Here is a 27274-nt window from a genome sequence, read left to right on the forward strand (position 1 = left end):
CTGATGTAAACTGTAGTGTCTAGCACATTGACATGTGTGTTATGCCGCGTACACAAGACTAGTTTAGCTGTCGGAATAAACTCCGACGGTTTCTCCGACGGAATTCCATTCAAGCAGTCTTGCCTACACACGGTCAACCCAAAAGTCTGACCAAAGTCCGACCGTCCAGAACGCGGTGACATACAACACTTATGATGGGACTAGAAAAAGGAAGTTCAGTAGCCAGTAGCCAATAGCGTCCATCTCGTACTTGCTTCAGAGCATGCGTCGTTTTTGTTCCATCGGACCAGTATACAGACGATCGGTTTTCCTGATAGGCATTGGGTCCGTCGGAAATATTTAGAACATGTTCCATTTCTAGGTCAGTTAGATTTTTCGAAAAAAAAAAAAAATCTGATCCTACACACGATAGGTATATACGATAAAAAGCTTCCGTCGGACATTCCACTCGTGTGTACAGGGCATTAGAATAATCCATTTTTAGTTTGATAGATGGGTCAAAAGTGTTGATCAATGAGTAAAACTGTTTTAGATTTTCTATCAATATAGCAATAATATCTGTATGACTTTTGTTGTATGCTGTTCAGGAATTTGTCCTCCATGTCAGTCATAAATAAGTTTGCATATTGAGGTGCCATTTTACTTCTCATAGCAGTACCCATACACTGGAGATAGAGGTCATTGTTGAAAGTGAAGTAGTTGTGTGTAAGAATGAATTTGGTGAGCTGTGCAACATCCTGAGCAGTGTATTTGTGGTTTAGGGAGGATAAGCTGACATGTAGCCAACCCATCCTTGTGAGAGATGTTACTGTACAATGATTCTACATCCATAGTGACTAGAAGTAAGTATTTGGTGGTAACTGTTGTATATTGTTGAGCTTGTTCAGAAAATCAGTTGTGTCTTGAAGGAAACTCGCTGTATTCATGACTAACAGTTTTAACAGCATTTCTACAAGGCCTGAGACATGTTGGGTAAGTGTATTCATACCAGTTATAATGGTATTGCCTGGATTTCCTGGCTTGTGAACCTTTGGCAGCATGTAGAAGTCCCCGATTTCTGAATTATCCGGAACTGTATTAATAAGTTCTGAATGTATGTGGGTTGGTATTGTTTTAATAGGACCTTTTAATTGCTTAAAAAAACTTGGGTCGGATTAACCCACCATACGAGAGGATGAAACTGAAAGGAATATTCCAACAACCCCCAATACTGGTTTCGGACAACCACCTAACCTCAGACAAACTAATCAGCAGGATACTTCTTTTTAAATATGAAGTCACAAATAATGGAAGCAAACCCTGCAATAAAAAAACGCTGCAAATTGTGCAACCTGATCTAAAAGTGTCACACACAACAAAAGGACCTTCAATATCACAGGGTCATACAACTGCAGCTCCAGTAATGCTGTGTACCTCATTCAATACCAAAGATGTAGCAAAGGATCTTACATTGGCGAAACAAGACAGATGTTGCAAACAAGGATGAATTTGCACAGACATACCATTAAGGAACATAAGGAAGATAGTTTCTGCACACCTGTGGGACATCACTTATCACTACCAGACCACTCTATAGAAGACCTCAATGTTTTTGTTCTCAAAGGGAATTTCAGAACTATCCAGGAAAACTTTTGAACTAAGAATGATACTTCTATTTGACTCAAAAGATAACGGCCTAACTTTAGATATGGGTTTCCTTACTCATTATGCAACAGTTTTACGACTCCTTCTGTGACTGACATGGCCCCCCGTCCCTAGTCTATAGCTCTCTCTGTCTTGCCTCACTATTATGCTAGTTGTATTACCATTGTCATGTACATTTGTTTGTGTGTGTGTTTTTCCCCTTTTTTTTCCTTTCCCCACAGAGATTGTGCTTTTTTTTGCTTTTGTTTTTCTTAACAATCTGCTAAAACTTTTGTGACTCAGTACTGCTGGGACCTTGATAAAGGGGACATACCCCAAAAGCGTGTGCTGTTAGTGCAACTAAAAAAGTATCACGGACAGTAATCAATTAATATAATGGTAATTGTTAATATAAAAGGTTATAATCATTCCATTGTATATTACCTGGTAGATTTCTATTTTGCGCTCTTCAGTCAGTGAGGCCCCAGTAGGATTACCTCCATTTGGTATGGTATATAGAACTTTTGGGTTATTCTTTTCAGGATTAGTGGCATCCTCTGGTCGCCATCTAGAAAGAATATCCTTAAGAGCCGTAGGAATAATACCGTGTTGGTCAGTGGGAACACCAATGAGATTGCAACCCAAAGGTCTTACCTGTAAATAAAAGCTTATAAGCGTCATGATGTTACAAAACAATTCTGTTTCTTCAAAACTATATCCTTCTGTTCAACTTAAAGTTTTGGCTATTGCTTACAAAATGGTAGAGGTGTGTATAGATGGGATTAGGTGTGCATAGATGGACTTCAATTATTATTCCCCCCTGCCCCGAGCTGATGAAGCCAATGGACACCGCAACAGCTGGGCATTCTGTTCCTGAGTTCTCCAGCTCTGGAATATGTAAAGGCACTCGTGTGCCATCACGTACAATGCAGGAGGTCATCACAATGGGATGTTGCTGCTGGTCCTGCTTTATGTGATGATTTTAGGAAGAGTGGCGGCATCAAAACCAGTCAGAGGCCAGGAAGTACGCCACTGGGGGAAAGATTTTCACAATCGGAACCAACGGGGAGGAAGACCATAGGATTGAGGAATAATGTACTCTGTTAGATCGTCCCAGAGAAAAACAAGTCCCATATTCATCAGCTGACAGTTAATGGATAATGGTTATTATCTTATTACTGCATGACACAAAGGATAAGCATATTTAATTTTAAAATTTCATTGGAATTTAGATGAAAACAAATACCACTTTTTTGGAAAACAGGTTCCTTGTTTTGGTGTATTAGCTTTGTGAATAGTCAGTTTTTGTATAGTCAGAGTTGTAGTACGTTCTCAGTGATAACACATGGCAAGCTTCTATATCATAAAGCCTGAAAATCAGTGAACTGGAATTGTGGTATGGGGGAAAGAGTAACCCTTTCTTTGGTGTGCAAGAGGAATAGAATGGTCAGTGCATTAGAAAATGGTGGGATATATGGTTAAACTCCAATTAAATATTTTGGTTACAAACTGCATAGGCATCAGAGAGGACAAGTAGAGCTGATTGTCACAGTGGAGTGTAGTCTGCAGGGGACAGAGGCAGCAGAGGGGGCACTTTTGGAGCAGAGCTAACTGTCAGATCTAAGCACAGTGTGCAGTGGCAACAGTGGGGACACTTGTGGGGCAGAGTTGACTGTTAGAGTGGATTACAGTATGGAGAAGTTAGGAGATAGTGACAGCACACTAGAAACCTGTGGACTAGAGCCGATTTTCAGATCCAAGTGCACTGTGCAGGTGATGGGGGACAATGGGAAACAATGAAGGAGTGCCAGGAAGATAAACTACAAGTGAGGGATGTATGCAGCAGCTGATATGGTTCCCAGGAAGGATATGTGTGTGTGTGGGGAGCTGTGATGGTGTTGGGAATAGTGGAGTGGGGAACTGAGGTTCAGTGTTTGCAACTTCTTGTTTGCAACGAAAACTGAGACACATTGTTAAATGTTGGAAATAGAAAAAAAGGGGGAGCACTTAAATTGCCACATCCATAAATTCAGGGAGAATTGGGGAGGGTACTACTGGAGTAACCAAAAGTTGGACTTTGAAGGCAAGGAAACAATGGAGAGATGACCAAGATTAATGTTCATCACATTTATTGAAAAAAGTCCAAAATATAAACATAGTGTTCAAAAAGGATAAAAAGCGCAAATTACATGCATATGATACCGTTTGTACATTGAGCCCTTGTGCATCTAATCGTTTCGTCCTTAGGCTTCTTCAGGACACGACCAAGGTTCAAAGACGTGTGCAGCACCCGGCTGTCTCCCAGGGGTACGTTTACACTCTTTTTTTCCATGCACAGCATGCTAGTTAAGGCTCTATGTTTGCCGCTAGCATTGCTCAACCCCACTAAGGGTCTGTTCCTTTTGTGAATATTGGACCGCTTGACGATATTATTGCTTTGCTAGTTTCGTGTATACTTTGAGTGAAGGTCTAATTCCGCCCCTGTCTTTGTTATCTGAAGTGTATTTATCATCCATAGTTGTAAAAACTCTCTGCCTATCTGGGCTCTGTACATAGGACGTATTTCAATCTAAGATAGTGAGATTCGTTCTCTTGTCTTTTTGAAACGCGTAGACGCACAAGGGCTCACTGTACAAACTGTATCATATGCATGTAATTTGTGCTTTTTGTCCTTGAACACTACGTTTATATTTTGTACTTTTTTCAATAAACGTGATGAACATTAATCTTGGTCATCTCTCCATTGTTTCCTTGCCTTCAAAGTCCGACTTTTGGTTACTTCAATAGTAGCCTCTCCAATTCTCCCCACATTGTTAAATGTGTCTCAATTTCCATTGGGTTACTTGTAATACATACATGATTGATCAGATCGTCTGCTTACAATGACTGTAAAAAAGTGAAATATTGTTACTTATTTGATAACAAAATCTTGACATACAAAAAGACTACTTACGGCAGCTATAGTTCCTGAATAGGTCGGTGTATCCAATAAAACATTGTCTCCAGGGTTCAGAAGCATTTCAAATACCTAAAAATATTTGCTTATTGGCATTAAAACATGGTAAGTCAGAAGTTCAGGCACAACTTTGTTTAAATTTTCTTTGGATTTGTTTCATATCCATCTATTTTTTTCATTGAGATTGTATATCAGTGGATTGGTTTTAATAACATACAATTTTTACAGTACATACAATGTGTATATTTATGCATACATACATGTACAGTGTAAAATAAAAATGTCAATTCCAGTAAAGTTCATTATGGTTTATGGGGAATAGATTCTGATATTAATTTATGGTTATTTTATCCTACTGAAAACTAGTCAGGAATGGTTTATGTTGTTGTAATATGTGTAGCCTTACCTATCAAGTTAGGTGCATTTGCTAATATATATATTTCCAACACAGTAATACTGGGCAGTCACAGAATCTCACACTGGGTAAGTGTGTTTTTTTTTTTTTACTAAAACTGAAGAGTTTAACATCTGGTACAGATCTGCAAAGAAACCAATCAACTTTGAGGTTTTTGTGCCAAAGCTTAACTGAACAAGCTGATGTTAGAAGCGAATCAGCTACCATGCACAGCTGCACTAGATTCTGAGTGCTCTAGTTTTAGTAAATCGTCCCCTGTGTGTGTGTGTGTTATATGACAGTTTTTGAATGCAGGGAACACAGAATGATTTCCCTGAAGGATGTAGATATTGTGGCAGGGTGTGGCCGCAGGATGGTGTACTCTAAGTGGGGGGGGCAAAATAGATAAGTGCACAGTGTTTAACCACTCACGCAGATATACTGCGGCAAGTCGGCTCTCCTGCGCAAACCGATGTACCCGTACGTTGGTCCGTGGAAGGAGGATAGCGGGCGCGCATGTGCCCGCCGCGCACCGCGGGAGTGTGACCTGCAGGCTCAGTGTCCGCCGGTGACCTACGATCGTGGTGAGGAGAGGCAGAACAGGAACTGCTTATTTAAACCAGGCGATTCCCCGTTCTGCCAGATGACATGACAAAGATCTACTGTTCCCAGTCATCGTGAACAGTGATCTCTGTCATGTTCCAGTACGCCCATTCCCCCTACAGTTAGAACACCCTGAGAGAACACACTTAACCCCTTGATCGCCCCCTAGTGTTAACCCCTTCTCTGCCTGTGTAATTTTTTCATCGATCAGTGCATTTTTATAGCACCGATCAATGTAATAATGTCACTGGTCCCTAAAAAGTGTCATTTTGGGTCAGATTTGTCCACCGCAATGTCGCAGTCCCGCTAAAAATTGCAGATTGCGCCATTACCAGTAAAAGCAATAAAAGTCCCTAAATCTATCCCGTAGTTTGTAGACACGATAACTTTTGTGCAAACCAATCAATATATATTGCAATTTTTACCAAAAATATGTAGAAGAATATATATTGCCTTACACTGATAAATTTGTTTTTTTATATATTTTTTTTTGGATATGTATTATCGCAGAAAGTAAAAAAAAAAAAAAAAAAATTTTATTAAATTGTTGGTCTTTTTTTTGTTTATTGCACAAAAAATAAAACCCACAGAGGTGATCAAATGCCACCAAAAGAAAGCTCTATTTGTGGGTAAACAAGGACATACATTTTGTTTGGGTACAGCATCGCACGACTGCTCAATTGTCAGTTAAAGCGACGCAGATGCTGCATCGCTAAAAATGGCCTGGTCATTAAGGGGGCAAATCCTTCCGGGGCTGAAGTGGTTAAAATTGCACTTCATCCTTTTTAGAAACAGTAGTAAAGCACCACTAAAAACATTCTCTATAACAAATTTTGGATTCAGCAGCTTACTTTGGACAGGCCCTCCTGACTTCCAGAGGTGACGCACAGCTCCATCTGACCTTTCTCAGGGCTGTAACTAAGTGTAGGCGGGTTGTGCATTTTCTTCTGTAAATCCTTCAACCAGGAGACTAATTCAGGAATTCTATATAACAAATATATCATTAAGACTTGCTGCATTCAATTTATTTGATGCAAATGTGAATATATAATACAAACAGTCCAGTTCATTTTTATTAGCTGGCTAATGCCTTAAGTGTATTTTCAGCTCATATACTTTTTTAAAGCACACTTAAAATGCAACAGAAAATACATAATTAAATATACAGTGCATACAATAATAAAGACCTATAATGCTTTGACACCCTTCTAATACACAGTAAAGAGGGGAAAAAAAAACCTCAGATATTCTGTCTCATCAAAAACTGTCTCTCACGAAAGTTGATTGTTTGAAAGGGTAGCATCACTCATGTGTACCTTGAGCAGGATTAGTTCTGGGTCTGTGATACATGATGTTAAGTAAAGTCACTGAATCCAGGGTTCTGCATTGTGTGCACTGACATTTGAAGAAAAGTTTACTGACTTAATACTGTGCTGAGATTAGCATTTAAATGCATTGCCGTAGTAGCATCAGGACGCATAATTTGCAACCAGAACTTGCTTTTTACAGCTGACATACAAACTTCTGATGTTCAACCCTACCCTCTCTACCTAAAATAATTGTGTTTGATTAAAGTAGCCCTTCTTTTACATACTGTAGCTATTCAGAATAATAATTGACACTTCAATTTCTACTTGGAACCCCTGAATGGGTGCAGAATACAGTACACAACAATGGTCAGTGAAACAAAAGCAGCACATTTTTAAGTTCTTTGTCAGCTTATATCATAAAAATGATATATTACATATTGCCGACTGCAATATGTAGATATACACTGCAGTGTGCAAATGGTTCGTCGATGTTTCTTCGGCTTACCGTTTCCGCCAGTTCATCCAAGAAATTATCTGACCGTGTGGCTGGCTGCTCCCATGGGCGATCAAAGTGTTAATACTCTTTAATCGACTCTAGAGCCTTGGAGGATCGAAGCAACGTCATGACATCACTTCCGGTCCTGATATTTTATTTTTTATTTTTTGATAAAGATCAAAACATAATTTTTTTTAATCTTTTGCTTTTAAAAAGATAAAGAGATTTGGGGTCTTTTTGGGATGTTTATATGCCTTGTAATAGGAATAAAAGTAATAAAAAAAAAAAATAAAAAAGGGGACAGTGTAAAAATAAAAAGTAGAATAAATATCCCTCCGTGCTTGCACGCAGACGGGAACGCTAGAGCAAGAGCAAGAATTCTAGTGCTAGACCTCCTCTATAACTCTGATCAGGTGTCTTGTAAAGGCGTTTAAAGCGTCGCCTATGAAGATTTTTAAGTACTGCAGTTTGTCGCCATTCCACAAGCGCATAAAATTTTAAAGCATGACATGTTGGGTATCTATTTACTTGGTGTAACATCTTTTACATTACACAAAAAAAAAAAAAAATGGGGTAAATATTTTTTTATTCATTAAAGTGTATTTTCTTTCCAAAAAAGTGCTTTTGCAAAACCGCTGCGCAAATACCATGTGACATAAAAATTGCAACGATCACCATTTTATTCCCTAGGGTCTCTGCTAAAAAAAAAAAAAAATTATGTTTTGGGGGTTAGAAGTAATTTTCTAGCAAAAAACACTGATCTAAACTTGTGAACAAAAAGTGCCAGAAAAAGCCTGGAGGGAAAGTGGTTAAAATACAGCATACTACAGCAATTAAAGTAACTTACCACTAATACAATTATGTATGTAAAAAAAAAAAAAACATAAAACGTTATTTTTCCAGCCTTGGCAATTATGATTTTACCCAGGTGTGGCAGAGTACTGTAGAGCTTTCTTCATCAAACTTTCTCCAATCTCTATGGCTGTGCCATCATCCAATGTTATGCTGGCAGCTTTGAATGGGAATGTATTTGGATTTGGAATCCCCCCAGCTAAAGATATCATTGAAGGTGGAGACCTAATTAACAGATCAGCTAAAAAATAAAATAAAAATATTGTTATTAAATGGAAAAAAATAAATCAAGTCTTTTTTTAGATTGGTCGGCACCACAACTTTGACCACTATTATTAAAGCACTTAAAGACAAGACCTGCTAATTACATCAGGCTCTCCTTCCCAATACTGACTTACCTCAATAAAGTGGAAAACTACAAAACGTGCAAGGAAAAAATTAGAGGCTGAAAGAAAGAAAATTGCATAATATATAGGCTGCCTTGCCTTAGATTTCATGCACTGGTTAGGGCACTTTTGCATTTCTTCTGGTAAAATCTTGGAAATGTTGAGTATTCCCAATCTCATGGGGTGAAATTCCACTACAGTGTAAAAGTGTTTTCGCATTAGATTTGGAATCCTCACTGCTCCCAGCATCTCATCAGAAGGATTGTGATGTCACTTTCCTGGGTGTTGTGGGCAGGAGCTGGGGATAGGTGTGGTGTTCAATCTCTTTTCTTTCCCTACAGGTTTTTATTGTACACCTTAATTCGGCAATTTGGTATGAGAAGGAGGCCCTGATAAACAGACCTTACTTTTTATTGCAAGGTCTTTAAGCAGCTGGAATGAAAATGTATACCGTATATACTCGAGTATAAGTCGTTCCGAGTATAAGTCGAGGCCCTAATTTACCACAAAAAAAATGGGAAAAACTTAGTGACCCGAGTATAAGACGAGGGTGAGAAATGCACAGCTACTGTAAATGGAAAAGAGGGTCAACAATGCCCATTTGCAGCCTCACTGTGCCCATTTGCAGCCATAGGTCCCCCGAACTTCAAACTCGGTAGTTAAGGGTTCCTAGATGCCCCCTAGCTGCAGCCAAAATTTGGGGTCTCTGAACCCAAATGGTCCCGAAATGACATTGCTGCAGATGGACACAGTTGACCAACTTTGTGTCCCCGTGTCTCAGGGCCACTTGGTGTGCAAACTCAGTGGAACTAGCACCATAAAATATCCAAAGCTGGGGTTTCTAGCACCAAGTGTCCCCGAGATACAGGGCCCCAAAAATCGGTTCAGAAAATGTCAAGCACTTTTCTGCAGCAGAGAATGACATTTTCCAAACCGGCTTTGGGGCCCCGTATCTCGGGGCCACTTGGTCCTAGGAACCCCAGCTTTGGATATGTTATGGTACCAGTTCCACTGGGCTTGCACACCAAATTTGGAGTTCCTAGAACAAAGTGGCCCTGAGATACGGGGCCCCAAAGTCGGTTCGGAAAATGAAATTTTTTGCTGCAGAAAAGTGCTTGACTCGAGTATAAGTCTAGGGGGGCACTTTCAGAACAAAAAAATGTGCTGAAAAACTCGACTTATACTCGAGTATATACGGTACATAATTACAGTTTTTTTAGTCAGCAGCTACAAACAGTGCAACTGCTTAATTTAAAAATGAGGTACTTACCAATGCCTGGGGTCCCCAATGGGAAACAGATGGCAAAAAATAACACTCTCCCTTACTCCCTTTAAACAAAAAAAAAGGTTTTGCCTTTAGTTTCACTTTAAAGCGAGCGAGGAACAGGTGGTGGGCCAGGTGAATATAAATGATCTTCTATCTCAGGAATGATTTATGGATATCTTGTGTAGTAACTTCTAGGATCATACCCCCCCCCAACACTTTAATGGGACACCGTGTAGCACAAAATATTTAGGCAGCAGACACACCCTTACCACACAAGCCACTCCCTCCCACCCTACCAACACGCAAATCATGATGGATTAAAGTGCAGCAATGACAATGATCATTTAAACCCACTAGGGCTTTTTTTTTTTTTTAGCACTACTTTCCTTTACACAAGCAGTTGAAGACAACCACTGCAAAAATCCGTTCTGAAGGGTTTTGGAAAATGTAATGCAATAAAAAACAAACGTTAAAACATAAGAAGGGCAGTCAACAGCTTGGTCTAGGAACCAGTTGTCTGGCATTCACATAAAATCTAAAAAGCGTAGGATTTAGGGAAAAAAAAAACAAAAAAAAAAAACAACATTTATACTCCCCTAAGAGGAAGCAGCATTGATCCAAAGCTGCATCTGTCCCCCACCAGCTCTACACTGAGAACTGAGCGATTAAAGACCACTGATCACTCAGCATTCTGTGAGCAGGGAGCTGGGGACAGTCAGTCTCTAGCTCTCTGCTCTGCCACTGGAGTGCTGGGTTTTGGAGGGGGTGGATCGCTGAGAGGCAATGCCCACTCACAGAGCATAGAAGTAAACGTGTAGGGATATTCACAAACTAGGTTTACAAATTTCAAGATCATTCAGAGTAATGGCAGTTGGCTAGAAATAATTGAAAGATGATGTAGAAAGGAATATATGATTTTATATTTTGACCATAGATACATTTAAGGATTTGCCTCAAACTGCCATTATACAGCTACCATGGATGATGTGTGTTCAGCAAATTACTGACAAATCTTACAATTTAATTTCTTATTTCAGCTAGACAATTAAAGAGAGCTTGTAAACCCTTGTTTTAAAAAAAATAAACATGTCATACTTACCTCCACTGTGCAGTTTGTTTTGCACAGAGTGGCCCCGATCGCCCTCTTCTGGGGTCCCCCCAGTGGTGCTGGTAGCTCCCCCCGCAACAGGTGTCCACGTCTCCGTGGTGGACACCCATGCTGCAGCGCTCCCAAGTCCTATTTCTGCGTGTATTCACACAGAAAGCGTGACTCGGCCCCTGGCGCCCACGTCATTGGATTTGATTGACAGCAGCAGGAGCCAATGGCTGCGCTGCTATTAATCTATCCAATCAAGAGCCGAGACAACGGGCAGAGAGGAAGAGCGCGTCTCCGCCGAGGGAACGAACATGCTCAGGGGAGTAAAAATGGGGGGCTGGACAGTGTCAGAAGTTTTTTCTTCTTAATGCATACGATGCATTAAGGTGAAAAAACATGAGGGTTTACAACGCCTTTAAAATAGAACTATAAGCAAAACTTCCTGTCTCATTTTGGATAAAGTAAGGGAGGGTTACAACTCAAGGCTTGATTTAAATCAACTCCATTTAAATCATAATTTTTAAAGAGCAACTGTCATCTCTTTCCCGCAGCGGCTCCTCCTCTGACCCGCTGTTGACTCAACGACAGCCCCATTCACTTTAATAGGACAGTTGGTGATGCGGCAGTGACACAACAAGGTGAGGGACGTGACGGCAGCAGGTGAGTGGATGCCCGCTAACAGGCGCTGCTGTGATGGATCTGAAATGACAGGTGTGCTTTAAATATAAGAAATTATTCTTGCAAACAAAATGAAGGTTTCCCATTTAGAATAATAAGCTGTCAAGTTAGTAAAACAGTGATATCAGAACCGATTCAATCATACAGTTTGTAGTGTACATAGATTTGCAAAATAATGGGATAAAGGAATATTCCTGAACTTTGTTTTATCTCCTGGTTATTGTATATTTGTGTGGATGCATCAGTGCAGTGCATATTATCTCAGCTTGCATTCATTGAATAAGTTTACCAAAAATGCAAATATTGCAGAATATACAGCCTCATGCTACATAACAAAGCTCCATTTCATGCTGAATAAACTAAATGATCAATGTATCTTAAATAGAAAACTATGTTTAGATAGATGTTTACTCCAAAAGCATTTTATTAAAATAAATTTGATAAAAAACAAAACAAAAAAAAAAACATATTTAATTAAAACAGAAAAATCAGATTAAAAAAAAAAAATCATCAATTTTTATCCACCCTGCTTCCTATCCCATGGCCAAACAGGAAGTGAGAGAAAATTCCTGCAAATTAAGGCCTGATCCATGCAGCTTGCATTTTGTGTTTTTCAATACACATTTTTCATCCATTGAAGTCTATTAACCAAATAAAAGAAAAAAATTTCCTGGCCCAAAGGAATTTGTTAAAATGGACTGTAGTAAGTTTCTGCAAAACTGAAAAGGAACTAACAAATGCATAGGTGTGAACCAGGCCTAAGGGAAATCCTTGAGGACCGCCAGAACTAGTGTCCCCATTGGAAGATTTCCCCTTCATTACTTTTGTGGGGACAACCCAAAATGTGGGATTTTTCTTTACTTTCACTTTCAATAATAATGGTAAACAGGAGAAAGAGAGAAAGGATGGATCTCCGTAATGGGGGCACAGACAGCAATTAAATCTGACAGGTGTTCTATTCCTCTCCACTCTATCCAAAACATTTTGCCTTTAGTTACACTTTAAATACTCTGACTGTACCAAAAAGCCATTTGTGAAACTTTCATACAGAGATGGAAAACGATGTATGAAGTATATTTTTTCATTGATATACATTAACCACTTCCCGCCCGGCCTATAGCAGATTGACAGCCGGGCGGTGGTTCCGTTATCCTGACTGGGCGTCATGTGTCATGTCAGTCTGACACACCGCTACACCGATCTTGGTAAAAAGCCTCCGGCGGAGGCTTTTTACCAAGTGATCAGCCGTGTCCAATCACGGCTGATCACGGTGTCAATAGGAAGAGCCGTTGATCGGCTTTTCCTCACTTGCGTCTGACACACCGCTACACCGATCTTGGTAAAAAGCCTCCGGCGGAGGCTTTTTACCAGGTGATCAGCCGTGTCCAATCACGGCTGATCACGGTGTCAATAGGAAGAGCCGTTGATCGGCTTTTCCTCACTTGCGTCTGACACACCGCTACACCGATCTTGGTAAAAAGCCTCCGGCGGAGGCTTTTTACCAGGTGATCAGCCGTGTCCAATCACGGCTGATCACGGTGTCAATAGGAAGAGCCGTTGATCGGCTTTTCCTCACTTGCGTCTGACAGACGCGAGTAGAGGAGAGCTGATCGGCGGCTCTCCTGACGGGGGGGGGGGGTCTGTGCTGATTATCAGCGATGCCCCCCCTCAGATGACCACACTGGACCACCAGGGACGCCACTAGGATCACCAGGGAAGCGGGCAACATGTGGATGGCCAGGTATGTACCCCATGGCCATCCACATTTGCCCAATCTGTGCCAGTGCCCACAAATAGGCACTGATTGGCATCATTATATTTCAGTGATGCCCAGCAATGCCACCCATTAGTGTCATCTGTGCCACCCATCGGTGTCCATAGGTGCCACCTGTCAGTGCCCATCCATGCCCTCCTATCAGTGCCCATCTGTGCCACTGATCAATGCCACCTATCAGTGCCACCCATAAGTACCCATCAATGCCACCTACAAGTGCTCAGTGCCGCCTATGAGCGCCCATCAGTGCCGCATACCAGTGCCACCTATCAGTGCCGCCCATCAGTGCCCATCATCAGTGCCGCCCATCAGTGCCGCCCATCAGTGCCGCCCATCAGTGCCGCCCATCAGTGCCGCCATATCAGTGCCGCCCATCAGTGCCGCCATATCAGTGCCGCCCGTCAGTGCCGCCATATCAGTGCCGCCCGTCAGTGCCGCCATATCAGTGCCCGTCAGTGCCGCCATATCAGTGCCCGTCAGTGCCGCCATATCAGTGCCCGTCAGTGCCCGTCAGTGCCGCCATATCAGTGCCCGTCAGTGCCGCCATATCAGTGCCCATCACTGAAAAAGAAAATGTACTTATTTACAAAAATTTTTAACAGAAACAAAGAAAAACTTGTTTTTTTCAAAATTTTCGGTCTTTTATTTGTTGCGCAAAAAATAAAATCCGCAGAGGTGATCAAATACCACCAAAAGAAAGCTTTATTTGTGGGAACAAAATGATAAAAAATTTGTTTGGGTACAGTGTAGCATGACCACGCAATTGTCATTCAAATTGCGACAGCGCTGAAAGATGAAAATTGGCCTGGGCGGGAAGGTGTCTAAGTGCCTGGTATTGAAGTGGTTAAGGAACCGGACGAAGTTCTATGTAAGATAGATCAATTTTTTATGTAGTACCACTATAAACCAGTTGGCAATTATCATTGAACCGGGGACAGAGTAGGTAGAAGAGGGGGAAGGGTGTGCTTGTATGTGAGCGATTTGATAGTGAATATGTGTGATGATATTGTTAATGGAGCTAGTGAGAAGCCTTTGTGGCTAGAGCTTCAACTTAAAGATAAAAAAAGTAAATTGCTTGTGGGTGTATGCTATAGGCCCCCTAACCTTAAGAAGGAGGAGGAGGAAACCCATCTCCTTTAACAGTTAAGAGATAGTGGGAAGGCAGGGCAATGTTATAATCATGGGGGACTTTAACTATCCTGATATTGATTGGGCAGATTGAACTGCACACTCAACTAAGGCTCGTCATTTCTTGAACGTAATGCAGTACAATTTATTGTTTGAAATGATGGAAGCCATAATTAGAAATAATGCATTGCTGGACCTACTAATTTAAAAAAAACAGAGCTCACTGCAAGGGTGGAAATAAGAGATAATTTAGGTAAAGGTGATTACAGAGTAACAACATTTGCCATAAATTATGAGAAAAGGAGACATGAGGGCAGGTCAAGAATATTACATTTCAAAAGAGCCAAGCTGTGCTCCATTCTCTGACACTAAGGCCCCTTTCACACTGGGGCGGTAGGGGGCATCAGCGGTAAAACAGCGCTGTTTTACCGCGGTATTCGGCCGCTAGCGGTGCGGTTTTAACCCCCCGCTGGCGTCCGAAAAAGGGTTAAAACCCCTCGTATAGTGCGGCTATAGCCGCGGTATAGCCGCGCTGTCCCATTGATTTCACCGCTCCAAAGATGCGGCTCGCAGGAGATTTTTTCTTCTCCTGCCAGCGCACCGCTTCAGTGTGAAAGCCCTCGGGCTTTCACACTGAACAAACAGTGGAGGCTGTTTAGGGGCGGTTTGCAGGCGCTATTTTTAGCGCAATAACGCCTGCAAACCGCCCCAGTGTGAAAGGGGCCTAAATGGGATCAAATTCTTGCAACAAAAAACACTGAAGAAAAGTGGAAATGCTGTAAGGACATATTAAACAGCTTTCGTCAGTACATTCCACTGTCAAACAAATATAAAAGAATAAAAGTTAAAAAGGCACATTAAACGAGAAAAGAACAGTCCTTTGATAAATGTAAGGCTGACGGGTCATCGTCGGTATTCCAAAACTAGAAAGGATGCAATAGGAAATGCGAGCGCAGGATTGGGGCAGCCAAAAATAAATTGTGAGCGACACATTGCTGAGGGGTGTAAAAAAAAAAAAAAAAAATCATCCCCCAAATAAAACACATTAATAGTAAAAAGGCAAGGCCAGAACATATTGGCCCCATAAAAGATTATCAGGGGAGATTGGTTACAAGTGACAGGGAGAAGGCAACTGCTATAAGTACATTCTCTTCACCTTTATACGAAGTAAGGGAGAGGTGTAATAAACAAGACAGTAATGTTAATAACAGTATATTGAATGTACCCTTGTGGCTGATGGAAACCGGTGTTGAAAAAAATACTAGAATAATGTGAATAAATCGCCAGGACCAGATGGCTTACACCCGAGAGTTACATAGTCACATAGTTAGTCTGGTTGAAAAAAGTCCATCCAGTTCAACTGTCAGAACTATTTGGGTTAAAAAGAATTACATTTCTAGGCTAATGCATTATATATATATATAATTGTATGAGCAACTCTGAAGCCATTTTGTGCTATTTTTTTCTTCCTTTCCTAAGGTGAACGGGAGTTCATGATTTTAAACAAGGTTTCCTGCAACAAGATTTTTAGAGCTTTATCTTAGTTTCTCTTAGATCATAAATTCTGAATTTCTGTCAGCCAGACAAAAATGAAACTAATGCCACGTACACACGATTGGACTTTACGGCATACTTGGTCCAGCGTACCAGATTTCGTCGGACAATTCGATCGTGTGTGGGCTCCAGCGGACTTTGTTTTCTCAAAAGTTTGACGGACTTAGATTTGAAACATGTTTCAAATCTATCCGACGGACTCGAGTCCGGTCGAAAAGTCCGCTCATCTGTATGCTAGTCCGACGGCCAAACCCGACGCTAGGGCAGCTATTGGCTACTGGCTATGAACTTCCTTGTTTTAGTCCGGTCTTACGTCATCACGTACGAATCCGTCGGACTTTGGTTGATCGTGTGTAGGCAAGTCCATTCATTCGAAAAGTCTGCCGTAAAGTCCGTCGAAAAGTCAGTCGGGCAAAGTATGCCGTAAAGTCCAGTCGTGTGTACTCGGCATAAGAGAGCTAATGTTTATATTATAATGAGTACATGTCTCGTGTTTCAGATGAACAAACAGGTATATATTTTTTCCCTTTTCAAGACTGAGAGAAGGGGGTATTCTAAAGCTGTTTTTATAAAATGCCTTATATTATTAAATTGCAAATATTAGCAATAATTTCTATTATATTATTATTACTACAATATAATAGGGCACGTATATGCATACTTAATTAATTTCACTCATTTGGGTTTATGTATTTTATAATGTACCATATTCATTATATTATGTTTATCTTTTCCCACTGAAGTATTATTAAGAGAAGAATAGCATATTTGTAACATTATGAATATGTTTAAATGAATAGCATTAGAAGTGTTAAACTATGTGTATAATGGTTATTGTATGTACAGTCACAAATGGAAAAAAGAAATAACCGCACTAAATATTAGTGAGACATGTGAAATAATCTGGAAAACTTCTGTTAAAAAATACATGTGTGTGTGTGTGTGTAAAACATTGCGATAGTCAAAAAAATATACATAAGTCCATACATATATCTATAATTCAAAAAATAATGTCCATGTGTAGTGGATGGGAATCCTTATATAAAATGATTAACCAAAATCAGTCCAAGAGAGAAACCCTTGAGTAGACACAACCAAACTCGGTGGTAAAGATGAGAGAGACACCACACTCAGTGATCTGCCACCACACAAATATTGCGCTTACCGCAAGGCAAGCAAAAAACAGCCTATATTCCGCCCTGGTATGGGAAATCCAGCTGGTGTACTTTGACTGCATACAGCGTGGCTAGGAGGATATAGCAAGGACCCCAAACTCTCATCTCACAGGCATGTAGATAAAAAGAAACTGGTCATAGTGTAATACTGGCAAGATGGTTTAATAAAAGAAGGTAGAAAACTTACATAATTAAATTAAAATACAGCAAGAGAGAAACCCTTGAGTAGACACAACCAAACTCAGTGGTGAAGATGAGAGAGACACCACACTCAGTGATCCGCCACCACACAATTATTGCGCTTACCGCAAGGCAAGCAAAAAACAGCCTATATTTCGTCCTGGTATGGGAAATCCAGCTGATGTACTTAGACTGCATACAGCATGGGTAGGAGGATATGGCGAGGACCCCAAACTCTCATCTCACAGGCATGTAGATAAAAAGAAACTGGTCATAGTGTAATACTGGCAAGATGGTTTAATAAAAGAAGGTAGAAAACTTACATAAGTAGATTAAAATACAACAAACAGCCGGCCGGCATAGCGAGCACCCGTCCACACTAGGATGGCGATGACGTCAGAGTGTCAACCTCCCGACATACGTTTCACCACAAATGGCGTCGTCTGGGGAGACGCCACTTTAAGAATATGCATGCAAGTTATGCACTGGGGAAGAACTTCTAGGGGAATCCAGGATAGAAAAGGATCACAGATCATAGACTCAGCAAGAAAGGTGTTTTTCCTCAAGAGAAAACAGTCAAAACTCTGGTTCAGCCACATCTTAGACCCCTTTCACACTGAAGGCAGTTTTGAGGCATTTTAGCGCTAAAAATAGCGCCTGTGAAAACTGCCTCCAATGCCACACCAGTGTGAAAGCCAAAGTGCTTTCGACCGCTACTGGGGGTTAAAAGCGCCCCGCTAGAGGCTGAAAAGTGAAGCTAAAACAACAGTAAAGCGCCGCTAAAACAAGTTGGGGATCTTTGAATCTGTTTACCAATCAAATTTGTAATCCTAATGCCGCATCCTTTCATGACCTAAATGTATATACTTGACCTGCTTGATCCCATTTTCTTTATGTTTTCTCTCCTTTTTTGAAGAGTGTTTTGTATAGTTTATGAAAAGTCGACTAAAAACTATTATTTGGGGAAAAAAAAAAAAAAGTATGTGGGCCAGTTTTAGCCACTAGTCCTTAGAAAGGATGCGCTTGAACTGGAGAAAGTCTAGAGAACGGCATCAAAGCTAATATGGGGGCTGGAGGACATTAGTTTTGAGGAATAACTACATATATTAAACTTATTCTTCCTGGAAAAGAGAATCTTGAGGGGATATGATCATAATATTCAAAATCTTTGAATGGTGGCTCAAGCATTGGAAGGAAACTATTTAACCTAAGGTGTATAAAAAAAGACATGCGGCCACACAATGAAGCTGGATGAGAAGCAGTTCAATCTCAAACTGCATAAGGGGTTCTTTACCATTAGTTGGAGTACAGATAAGTTCAAAAAATCTTTTAGATGTGTTTTTTAGTGAATACAATGTACAGCAGGGGTGTCCAACCTGCAGCTCATGGGCCACATGCAGCCCTAGAGGGCTATGAATGTGGCTTAACATAAAATCATAAAGCTAGTTAAGGCCCCTTGCACACGGGCATCATAATTTACTGATGTTTACTGTTAAACTTGTTCAAAGAAAGTCCCTGAACAAAAAACAAAACTGTGGGTAATGTTGAGTATAGGCGCGTAAAAGGTGTGTAAGCGTATAGATGAGTAAAATTCTTCTTCATTGCCAGTGTTGTAATATACTAATTTATACTTGCGTAAACATGCTTATCGATGTGTAAACACCTGTAAATGCAAAATTTTAAATTTTGATTTAATGGCTCTATACTCAATCATTGTACTACTGATATTTACTTGGCTGCGTGCATTGTTCCATAGGCAACAATCCATCTAATTTCCAATCAGTAAAAAACCTGGCGTTTTTACTTCCGTGTGTAAGAGGCCCAAAAAATGTTGATTTCAAAATTTTATTTTGTACAAATGTATTTATACTTAAAGTGGATGTAAACCCAATGTCATCCTTTCTAAACTACCGCCATAGGGGTTATCTATAAGGATATACATGCCTCCTGCATGTATCTTTACTTGTCAAATGTCTCCCCTCTGTCTGTTATTAGACCCGAAAAACTGCAAATTCTGTGGGTGGGTCTGTTGTCTGGAGCTCGGTGGGTGGAGTCGTGATGTCAGTAGACTCCCCGCCCACCTCTACACTCCCCTTGTCAATATGCATTTTCTCCTGTGTATTTCTAACACTGAACTTCTGCTATGATCTCTAACATCCAGTGAAAAGACAGGAAAGTAACCACATGACTTCAGCATGCCAAATCATGCTGAAGTGTGGAACAGCCAATCCTTGCAGAGCTACTGAAGAAAGGAGTAAGGGGGAGTATTTGACAAAGTTTTTCTCAGTTTGTCAAGAATTATCTCACTGAACAATAAAAGAGGATTGCTCAGAGATGGATTAACTCTGTGTAGCAAGACTGGGCTCAAATGATAGGAAATCTTATACTCTACAATACGATACCAAAAAAAAAAAAAATAAATAAATAATTCGGGTTTAGATTCACTTTAACGAAGACATGAGGCCAAAGAAAAATTTGACAGTGTCTCTACTGGACTAAGTTTTATCTTCCCAAAGAAAAATATCCCTCTCTTCACAATCACACCTTATTCATGTCATCATTTTCTGGCAGCACCTATATTTGTGAGCAACTATTTTCAAGGAGGATGCACAAGAAGGGCAAAATTAGAAACAATATATCACATGAGCACCTTGAGAATTCATTGAGAATTGCTACTACATTGAACCAGATATTGATGCATTTGTTTATCAAAAAAACTAGTGCGATATTTGACACGGTTTTTGTTGCCCTCTTACTTTTTATAATAAATTACAAAAAAATGACGTTTTATTACTCAGATAGGTGAATTATCTATATCAGCGATCATTAACTATCTTCCCAACTTTTTTGCTCATCAGCTATCCTTATTGTTCCTGTATTTTTTGTGTGGCCCAAGACAATTCCTCTTCTTCCAATGTGGCCCAGGAAAGTCAAAAGGTTGGACACCCCTGCTTTACAGAGATATGGAAAATAGTATCAGCATTTCAGATATAGCCCTGCTGTTAGTGCTCAATAAAAGAATATAAGAAGCATTCGTGTTGCCGGCATTTTTCATTTATCTTATGTATATGGGACACTCAAGCCAGTGCACCGATACTCAGCTCATCATCCCTTAACTTTGCAGTAGAGCTTGGGTGAGTTTATGTCTATCACATATGGAAAATAGTAGTCACATACACACATTCAAGTTGAACTGGATGGACTGGTGTCTTTATTCAACCTTACCAACTATGTACATTGGGGGAAATAATTATTTGACCCCTGCAGATTTTGTAAGATCGCCCACTTGCAAAGAAATGAAGGATCTATCATATTTATCACAGGTGTATTTTAAATGATAAAGACAGAATACCAACCAAAAATCCAGAAAAATACATAAAACAAATGCTATAAATTAAGTTGTAGTTCAGTGAGTAATATAAGTATTTGATCCCCAAGCAAAACATGACTTAGTACATGGTGGAGAAACCTTTGTTGGCAAGCAGAGGTAAGAAATTTCTTGTAGTTGGTGACCAGGTTTGCACACATTGCAGGAGGGATTTTGGTCCACTCTTCTTTACAGATCTTCTCTAAATCCTTAAGGTTTCTTGGCTGTCACTTGGCAACTCGAAGTTTCAACTACCTCCATACATTTTCTATAGGATTAAGGTCTGGAGACTAGAGCTGCTCGATTCTGGCTAAAATGAGAATCACGATTTTTTTGCTTAGAGGATAGATCACGATTCTCTCACGATTCTCGCGGCATAACATCATCTTTCACATTAAAACTGTGCTAACTTAACTGTTTCGGGTTTTTTTTATTTATTGAAGTGTATTTTTCCCAAAAAATTGCATTTGAAAGCACTGGGCAAATACAGTGTGACATAAAATATTAAAATATTGCAGCAATCATAAAAAGATTTTTCAAAAAAAATAAAAAAATAAAATAATAATAATATTGCAGCAATTGCCATTTTATTCCCTAGGGTCTCTGCTACATATACACATATATAATATATGTTTGGGGGTTCCAAGTAATTTTTTTAGCAAAAAATATTGATTTTAACTTAAAGAGGTGTCAGAAAAAGATTTAGACTTTAAGTCGTTAAACTTCCTGCATTTACACGTTTAAAACTCCACACTCCAAAGACATGCTTGTAGGTTAATTGGCTTCTGTCCAAATTTGGCCCTAGTATATGAATCTTAGGGACCTTGGATTGTGGGCTCCTTGAGGGTAGGGACTGATGTGAGTGTGCGATATATGTGTGGAGCGCTGTGTAAAAATTGACACAGTGCTATATGGGTACCTTAAATAAAAAAATAGGGATAATTGTAGACACGCGCCCACACTTGCTCAGGTTGAACTCGATGGACTGGTGTCTTTATTCAACCTTACTAACTAAGTAACTAAGTAAAACTTGGCAGATTGCCTGGGTTATTGGTTTACACAGAGAAATTTATCCCTTTGATCTAAGAAGGAAGTTAGTTACAATGCTTCAAGTTCTAAACTTGGCAGACTGCCCGGATGCTTACTTTTGACATCTGAGTAAGCAGATAATCTCTCCACTTGTTTATATGAAAGAATCGGCAAACTCAGCAGGACAGATCGTCAGAGGGGGTGAATCGAGATCACGATTTTTTAACGATTAATTGTGCAGCTCTACTGGAGACTGACTAGGCCACTCCATGACCTTAATGTGCTTTCTCTTAAGCCACTCCTTTATTGCCTTGGCGGCATGTTTAGGGTCACTGTCATGCTGGAAGACCCATCCACGACCCATCTTCAGTGTTCTGGCTGAGGGAAGAAGGTGCACATCCAAGATTTTACAATACATGACCCCATCCATTGACCCCCTTATTGCGGCAAAGTCAGCCTGTACCTTTAGCAGAGAAACAGCCCCAAAGGCATCATATTTTCACCTCTGTGCTTGACTATAGGGATGGTTGTATTAGGGTCATAGTCAGCATTTTTCTTCCTCCAAACACGGCTAGTCGGTGTAATGCCAAAGAGCTTCTATTGATTCATTTAGATGTTCATTGGCATGATTGTACATGTGCCTTCTTGAGGAGGGGTAATACACAATATTCCCATCACACACGTTCCTGGATAAGCTCTCGAAAGTTTGAGTGCTGCAGCAACAACCAACTGGAAACTGGTTCAGAAAGACAAGGGAGATATTTGCCAGCACACCATGGATCAACGTAGCAGCGTCCAAACAAATTGTTTATTGCAGGATCACATCACAAGAACAGTGCAATGTTTCGGAATCACGTAGGACCCCTTCGTCAGGCATGTGATGACAAAGGGGTCCTAGGTGACTCTGAAACATTGTACTGTTCTTGTGATGTGATCATGCAATAAACAGTAAGCAATAAACAATCCGTTTGGATGCTACTACTTGATCCATGGTGTCCTTCTTGAGGAGGGGGACTTGCCGTGTTTGGAGGAAGAAAAATACTCACTATGACCCTAAGAATGAAATCTCTACAGTCAAGCATGGAGGTGGAAACATTATGCTTTGGGGCTGTTTCTCAGCTAAAGGTACAGACCAACTTTGCCACATTTAGGGGCCAAGTATTGTAAAATCTTGGATGAGAACTTTTTTCCCTTAGCCAGAACACTGAAGATGGATCATGGATGGATCTTTCAGCATGACAATGACCCAAAACATACCACTAAGGCAACAAAGGAGTGGCTCAAGAAGAAGCACATTAAGGTCATGGAGCGACCTAGTCAGTCTCCAGACCATAATCCTATAGAAAATGTATGGATTGATCCTACAGAACATTTCTGGAGGGAGCTGAAACTTTGAATTGCCAAGCGACATCCAAAAAAAAACCTTAAGGATTTAGAGAATATCTAAAAAAGGGAGGACCAAAATCCCTCTTGAGATGTGTGCAAACCTGGTCATTAACTATAAGAAACGTCTTACCTCTATGCTTGCCAACAAGGGTTTCTCCACCAAGTACTAATTCATATTTTGTTTGGGGATCAAATACTTATTTTACTCACTGAACTGCAAACTTACAAAATCTGCAGGGGATCAATTAATTATTTGCCCCGCTGTATGTAGCATTTTTTGGATGTCATAGAAGTGCTGACATGCAAACAGCTCCCATTTTAAAGGAAAACTACAGTACCCATATTGTGCCATTCGTGTAAAGTTAACCCAACAATTCTTTTTTATTCACATTTTATAATGTATTTGCTTGTTGTTTGAAATTTTTATTATGGTATGTCACACACAGGTTTGTACATTCTACCTCTAGCGGTTGTCTGTATACAAGATAAGCCTAATGTGAACAGGGCATTGAAAATAGGTCGTGGATGGGTATTCTAGTACGACAATGACCCTAAACACACGGCCAAGGCAACAAAGGAGTGACTCAAAAAAAAGCACATTAAGGTCCTGGAGTGGCCTAGCCATTCTCCAAACCTTAATCCCATAAAAAATGTGGAGGGAGCTGAAGGTTTGAGTTACCAAACGTCAGTCTCAAAACCTTAATGACTTGGAGAGGATCTGCAAAGGAGTGGGACAAAATCCCTCCTGAGATGTGTGCAAACCTGGTGGCAAACTACAAGAAACGTGTGACCTCTGTTACTTTAGCACCAAGTACTAGAGGAGTCAAATACTTATTTCCATTATTAAAATGCAAATCAATTTATAACTTTTTTGAAATGCATTTTTCTGGATATTTGTGTTGTTATTCTGTCTCTCACTGTTAAAATAAACCTACCATTAAAATTATAGGCTGATCATTTCTTTGTCAGTGGGCAAACGTACAAAATCAGCAGGGGATCAAATACTTTTTTTCTCTCACTGTAGCAAGCACCAGATGCAATTTTCCTTCTTACAGGTATGTTGGGAAGGAGGAGGGCGGGCATGTCCAGGGCTTACGTTGCCAATCTCCATGCCTGAGTATTATGTTGACTTGGGGGTCAGAGTGCAGACCTGAACAATTTCCACAATTTCTGTTATCAGGTCCAGGCAAAGTACTCATTTGCATTAGGATACTTGCACTCAGTATGGGATGTATGAACATCAGCTATACCTGCCATAAAAAAACAACATGAGGATGAACTGTACAGTACATGTGTGTATTCACAAAATAAACTGCCCATACTAGAGATGCACTGAAACATATCGGCCGAAAACGGTGTTATCGGCATTTGGCTGATAGAGAAAAAGGTGCCGATAATGGTGCTGAAAACGTGTGCGATTTTGCCGCAAATTTACCATGATTTTACTGTGCTTATGGTGTGGTTTTTATAGGTCATGTGACTCAAAAACCGCATCAAAAATGTAACATGGGTGTCTTATTGATGTGTTATTGCTGCGTTTTCAATGAATTTCAACGAGGAGGTGCATTTATGGTGCTGCTCATTTGTCCCACTAATGCACCTCCCTTTCACATCTGCCCCAACACTGAACCCCCCCTGCTTATCCACCACTGTAACCACCATCTCATCTAGCACATCACTGAACCTCCCCTGCTCATCTGTCCCACCACTGTAACCCCCTGCTCATCTGCCCTATCACTGTACTGCACTGTGCTCTTCACTGCTGAACCCCCTTCTCATCTTTCCCACAACTGTACCTCCCGCACTTCTGCCCAACCACTGTACCCCCCTGAACATCTGCCCCACCGCTATATCCCGTTCTTTTGCCTCACCACTGTACCTCCTGCACATCTGTCTCACCTCTGTACCCCCTTGCTCTTTTGTCCCACCGCTGAACCCCCTTCTCATCTCTTCCACCACTGTACCCCCTGCACATCTGCCCCTCCTTCGTACCCTCTTGCTCTTCGATTCTACTGCTACCCCCCCCCCCACTCATCTGCCACACTGCTGTACCCTCTGCTCAACTGCTGTACCCTCTTCTCATCTATGATATGCCTGATATGCAGAGTGTTGCAAGGAAGCAGAAATGTGACACATCTACCTCTCCTGGCACACTCATCTCCGCTGATCCACCTCTTGCATCTAGCCCTTGTGCTTGTATGTGATGTCACAATTCTTTTTCTTTTTAATAAAGTTCCCAGAAACAGTAATTCTAAAAACTGTCAACCGATTGTGGTTTTCTCAATCACAGTGAAATCCCTTCTTTCTGAGATTGGTAGTGGCAACCAAGTGAGTTATCTTCCTCCAGATGGTGGGTAGGGCTAGCAGGACTGTGATTGGCTTTGGCAGTGGCCAATCACAGTCCTCCTCCTCCTGGAAACAGGGACCCCCCCTGCACCCAATCTCTTCCCCAACACAAGAGCTGACAATCTCAGCTACAACAAAACTAGATAACCAATGTTTCCCATTGTTTACAATATGTGGGGGCACAGTGCCTCCCATGCAATACTCCCAAGGCACATGTTCCTGCACAAATGGCTGTATTTCAAATTGGGTGCTGAAGTGACCCAGTGCCTTCCCCCCAGTGCAGGTGCGGCATGGGGAATTGTGAGACTGGAATGCATTCTAATCTCACTGACACTTCCATGCACTGCTCTGTTGTTGGGGAGGGAGTCAGGTGCCAGCAAAAGAGGCTTCACGTGCAGCTTGAGGCACCAGTGTCGGGGGATGCCTACCCCTGGTTTAACCATTTAAAGACCAAACCTTTTCTGACATTTGTTGCTTACAAGTAAAAATCATTATTTTCTGAAGAAAATTACTTGGAACACCCAAACATGATATATTTTTTTTAGCAGAGACCCTAGAGAATAAAATGGTGGTTGTTGCAATATTTTATGTCACACCAGATTTGCACAGAGGTCTTTCAAACGCAATTTAACCACTTCAGCCCCGGAAGGATTTACCCCCTTCCTGACCAGAGCACTTTTTACAATTTGGCACTGCGTCGCTTTAACTGCTAATTGCGCAGTCATGCAATGCTGTACCCAAACGAAAATTTGCGTCCATATCTTCCCACAAATAGAGCTTTCTTTTGATGGTATTTGATCACCTCTGGGGTTTTTATTTTTTGCGCTATAAACGGAAAAAGACCCAAAATTTTGAAAAGAAAATTATATTTTCTACTTTTTTTTATAAAAAAAATCCAATAAACTCAATTTTAGTCATACATTTAGGTCAAAATGAATTCGGTCACATGTCTTTGGTAAAAAAAAAAAAAAATGTCAATAAGCGTATATTTATTGGTTTGCGCAAAAGTTATAGTGTCTACAAACTAGGGTACATTTTCTGGAATTTACGCAGCTTTTAGTTTATGACTGCCTATGTCATTTCTTGAGGTGCTAAAATGGCAGGGAAGTACAAACCCCCCCCCCAAATGACCCAATTTTAGAAAGTAGACACCCCAAGGAAATTGCTGAGAGGCATGTTGAGCCCATTCAATATTAATTTTTTTTGTCCCAAGTGATTGAATAATGACAAAAAAAAAAAAAAAAATTTACAAAAAGTTGTTACTAAATGATATATTGCTCACACAGGCCATGGGCATATGTGGAATTGCACCCCAAAATACATTTAGCTGCTTCTCCTGAGTATGGGGATACCACATGTGTGGGACTTTTTGGGAGCCTAGCCGCGTACGGGGCCCCGAAAACCAAGCACCGCCTTCAGGATTTCTAAGGGCGTAAATTTTTGATTTCACTCCTCGCTACCTATCACAGTTTTGAAGGCCATGAAATGCCAAGATGGCACAAACCCCCCCAAATGACCCTATTTTGGAAAGTAGACACCACAAGCTATTTGCTGAGAGGCATGTTGAGTCCATGGAATATTTTATATTTTGACACAAGTTGCGGGAAAGTGACAATTTTTTTTTTTTTGCACAACGTTGTCACTAAATGATATATTGCTCAAACATGCTGTGGG

General features: G+C 40.6%; 1 protein-coding gene across 3 annotated transcripts in view; it reads right to left on the reverse strand.

The window, feature by feature from the left end:
• Positions 1-27274, reverse strand: part of AADAT (aminoadipate aminotransferase) — a 118420-nt gene that overhangs the window by 46044 nt on the left and 45102 nt on the right. For all 3 annotated transcript variants that reach the window (XM_073606388.1, XM_073606371.1, XM_073606380.1), the window contains exons 3-6: positions 8307-8475; positions 6428-6560; positions 4577-4651; positions 2068-2277 (exon numbers count right to left, since the gene is read on the reverse strand). In XM_073606388.1, the coding sequence (XP_073462489.1) occupies positions 2068-2277; positions 4577-4651; positions 6428-6560; positions 8307-8475 (587 nt within the window). The remainder of the gene's footprint in view (positions 1-2067; positions 2278-4576; positions 4652-6427; positions 6561-8306; positions 8476-27274) is intronic.

This window comes from Aquarana catesbeiana, linkage group LG01, assembly GCF_042186555.1.
Source record: "Aquarana catesbeiana isolate 2022-GZ linkage group LG01, ASM4218655v1, whole genome shotgun sequence".
NCBI classification, from domain to species: domain Eukaryota; kingdom Metazoa; phylum Chordata; class Amphibia; order Anura; family Ranidae; genus Aquarana; species Aquarana catesbeiana.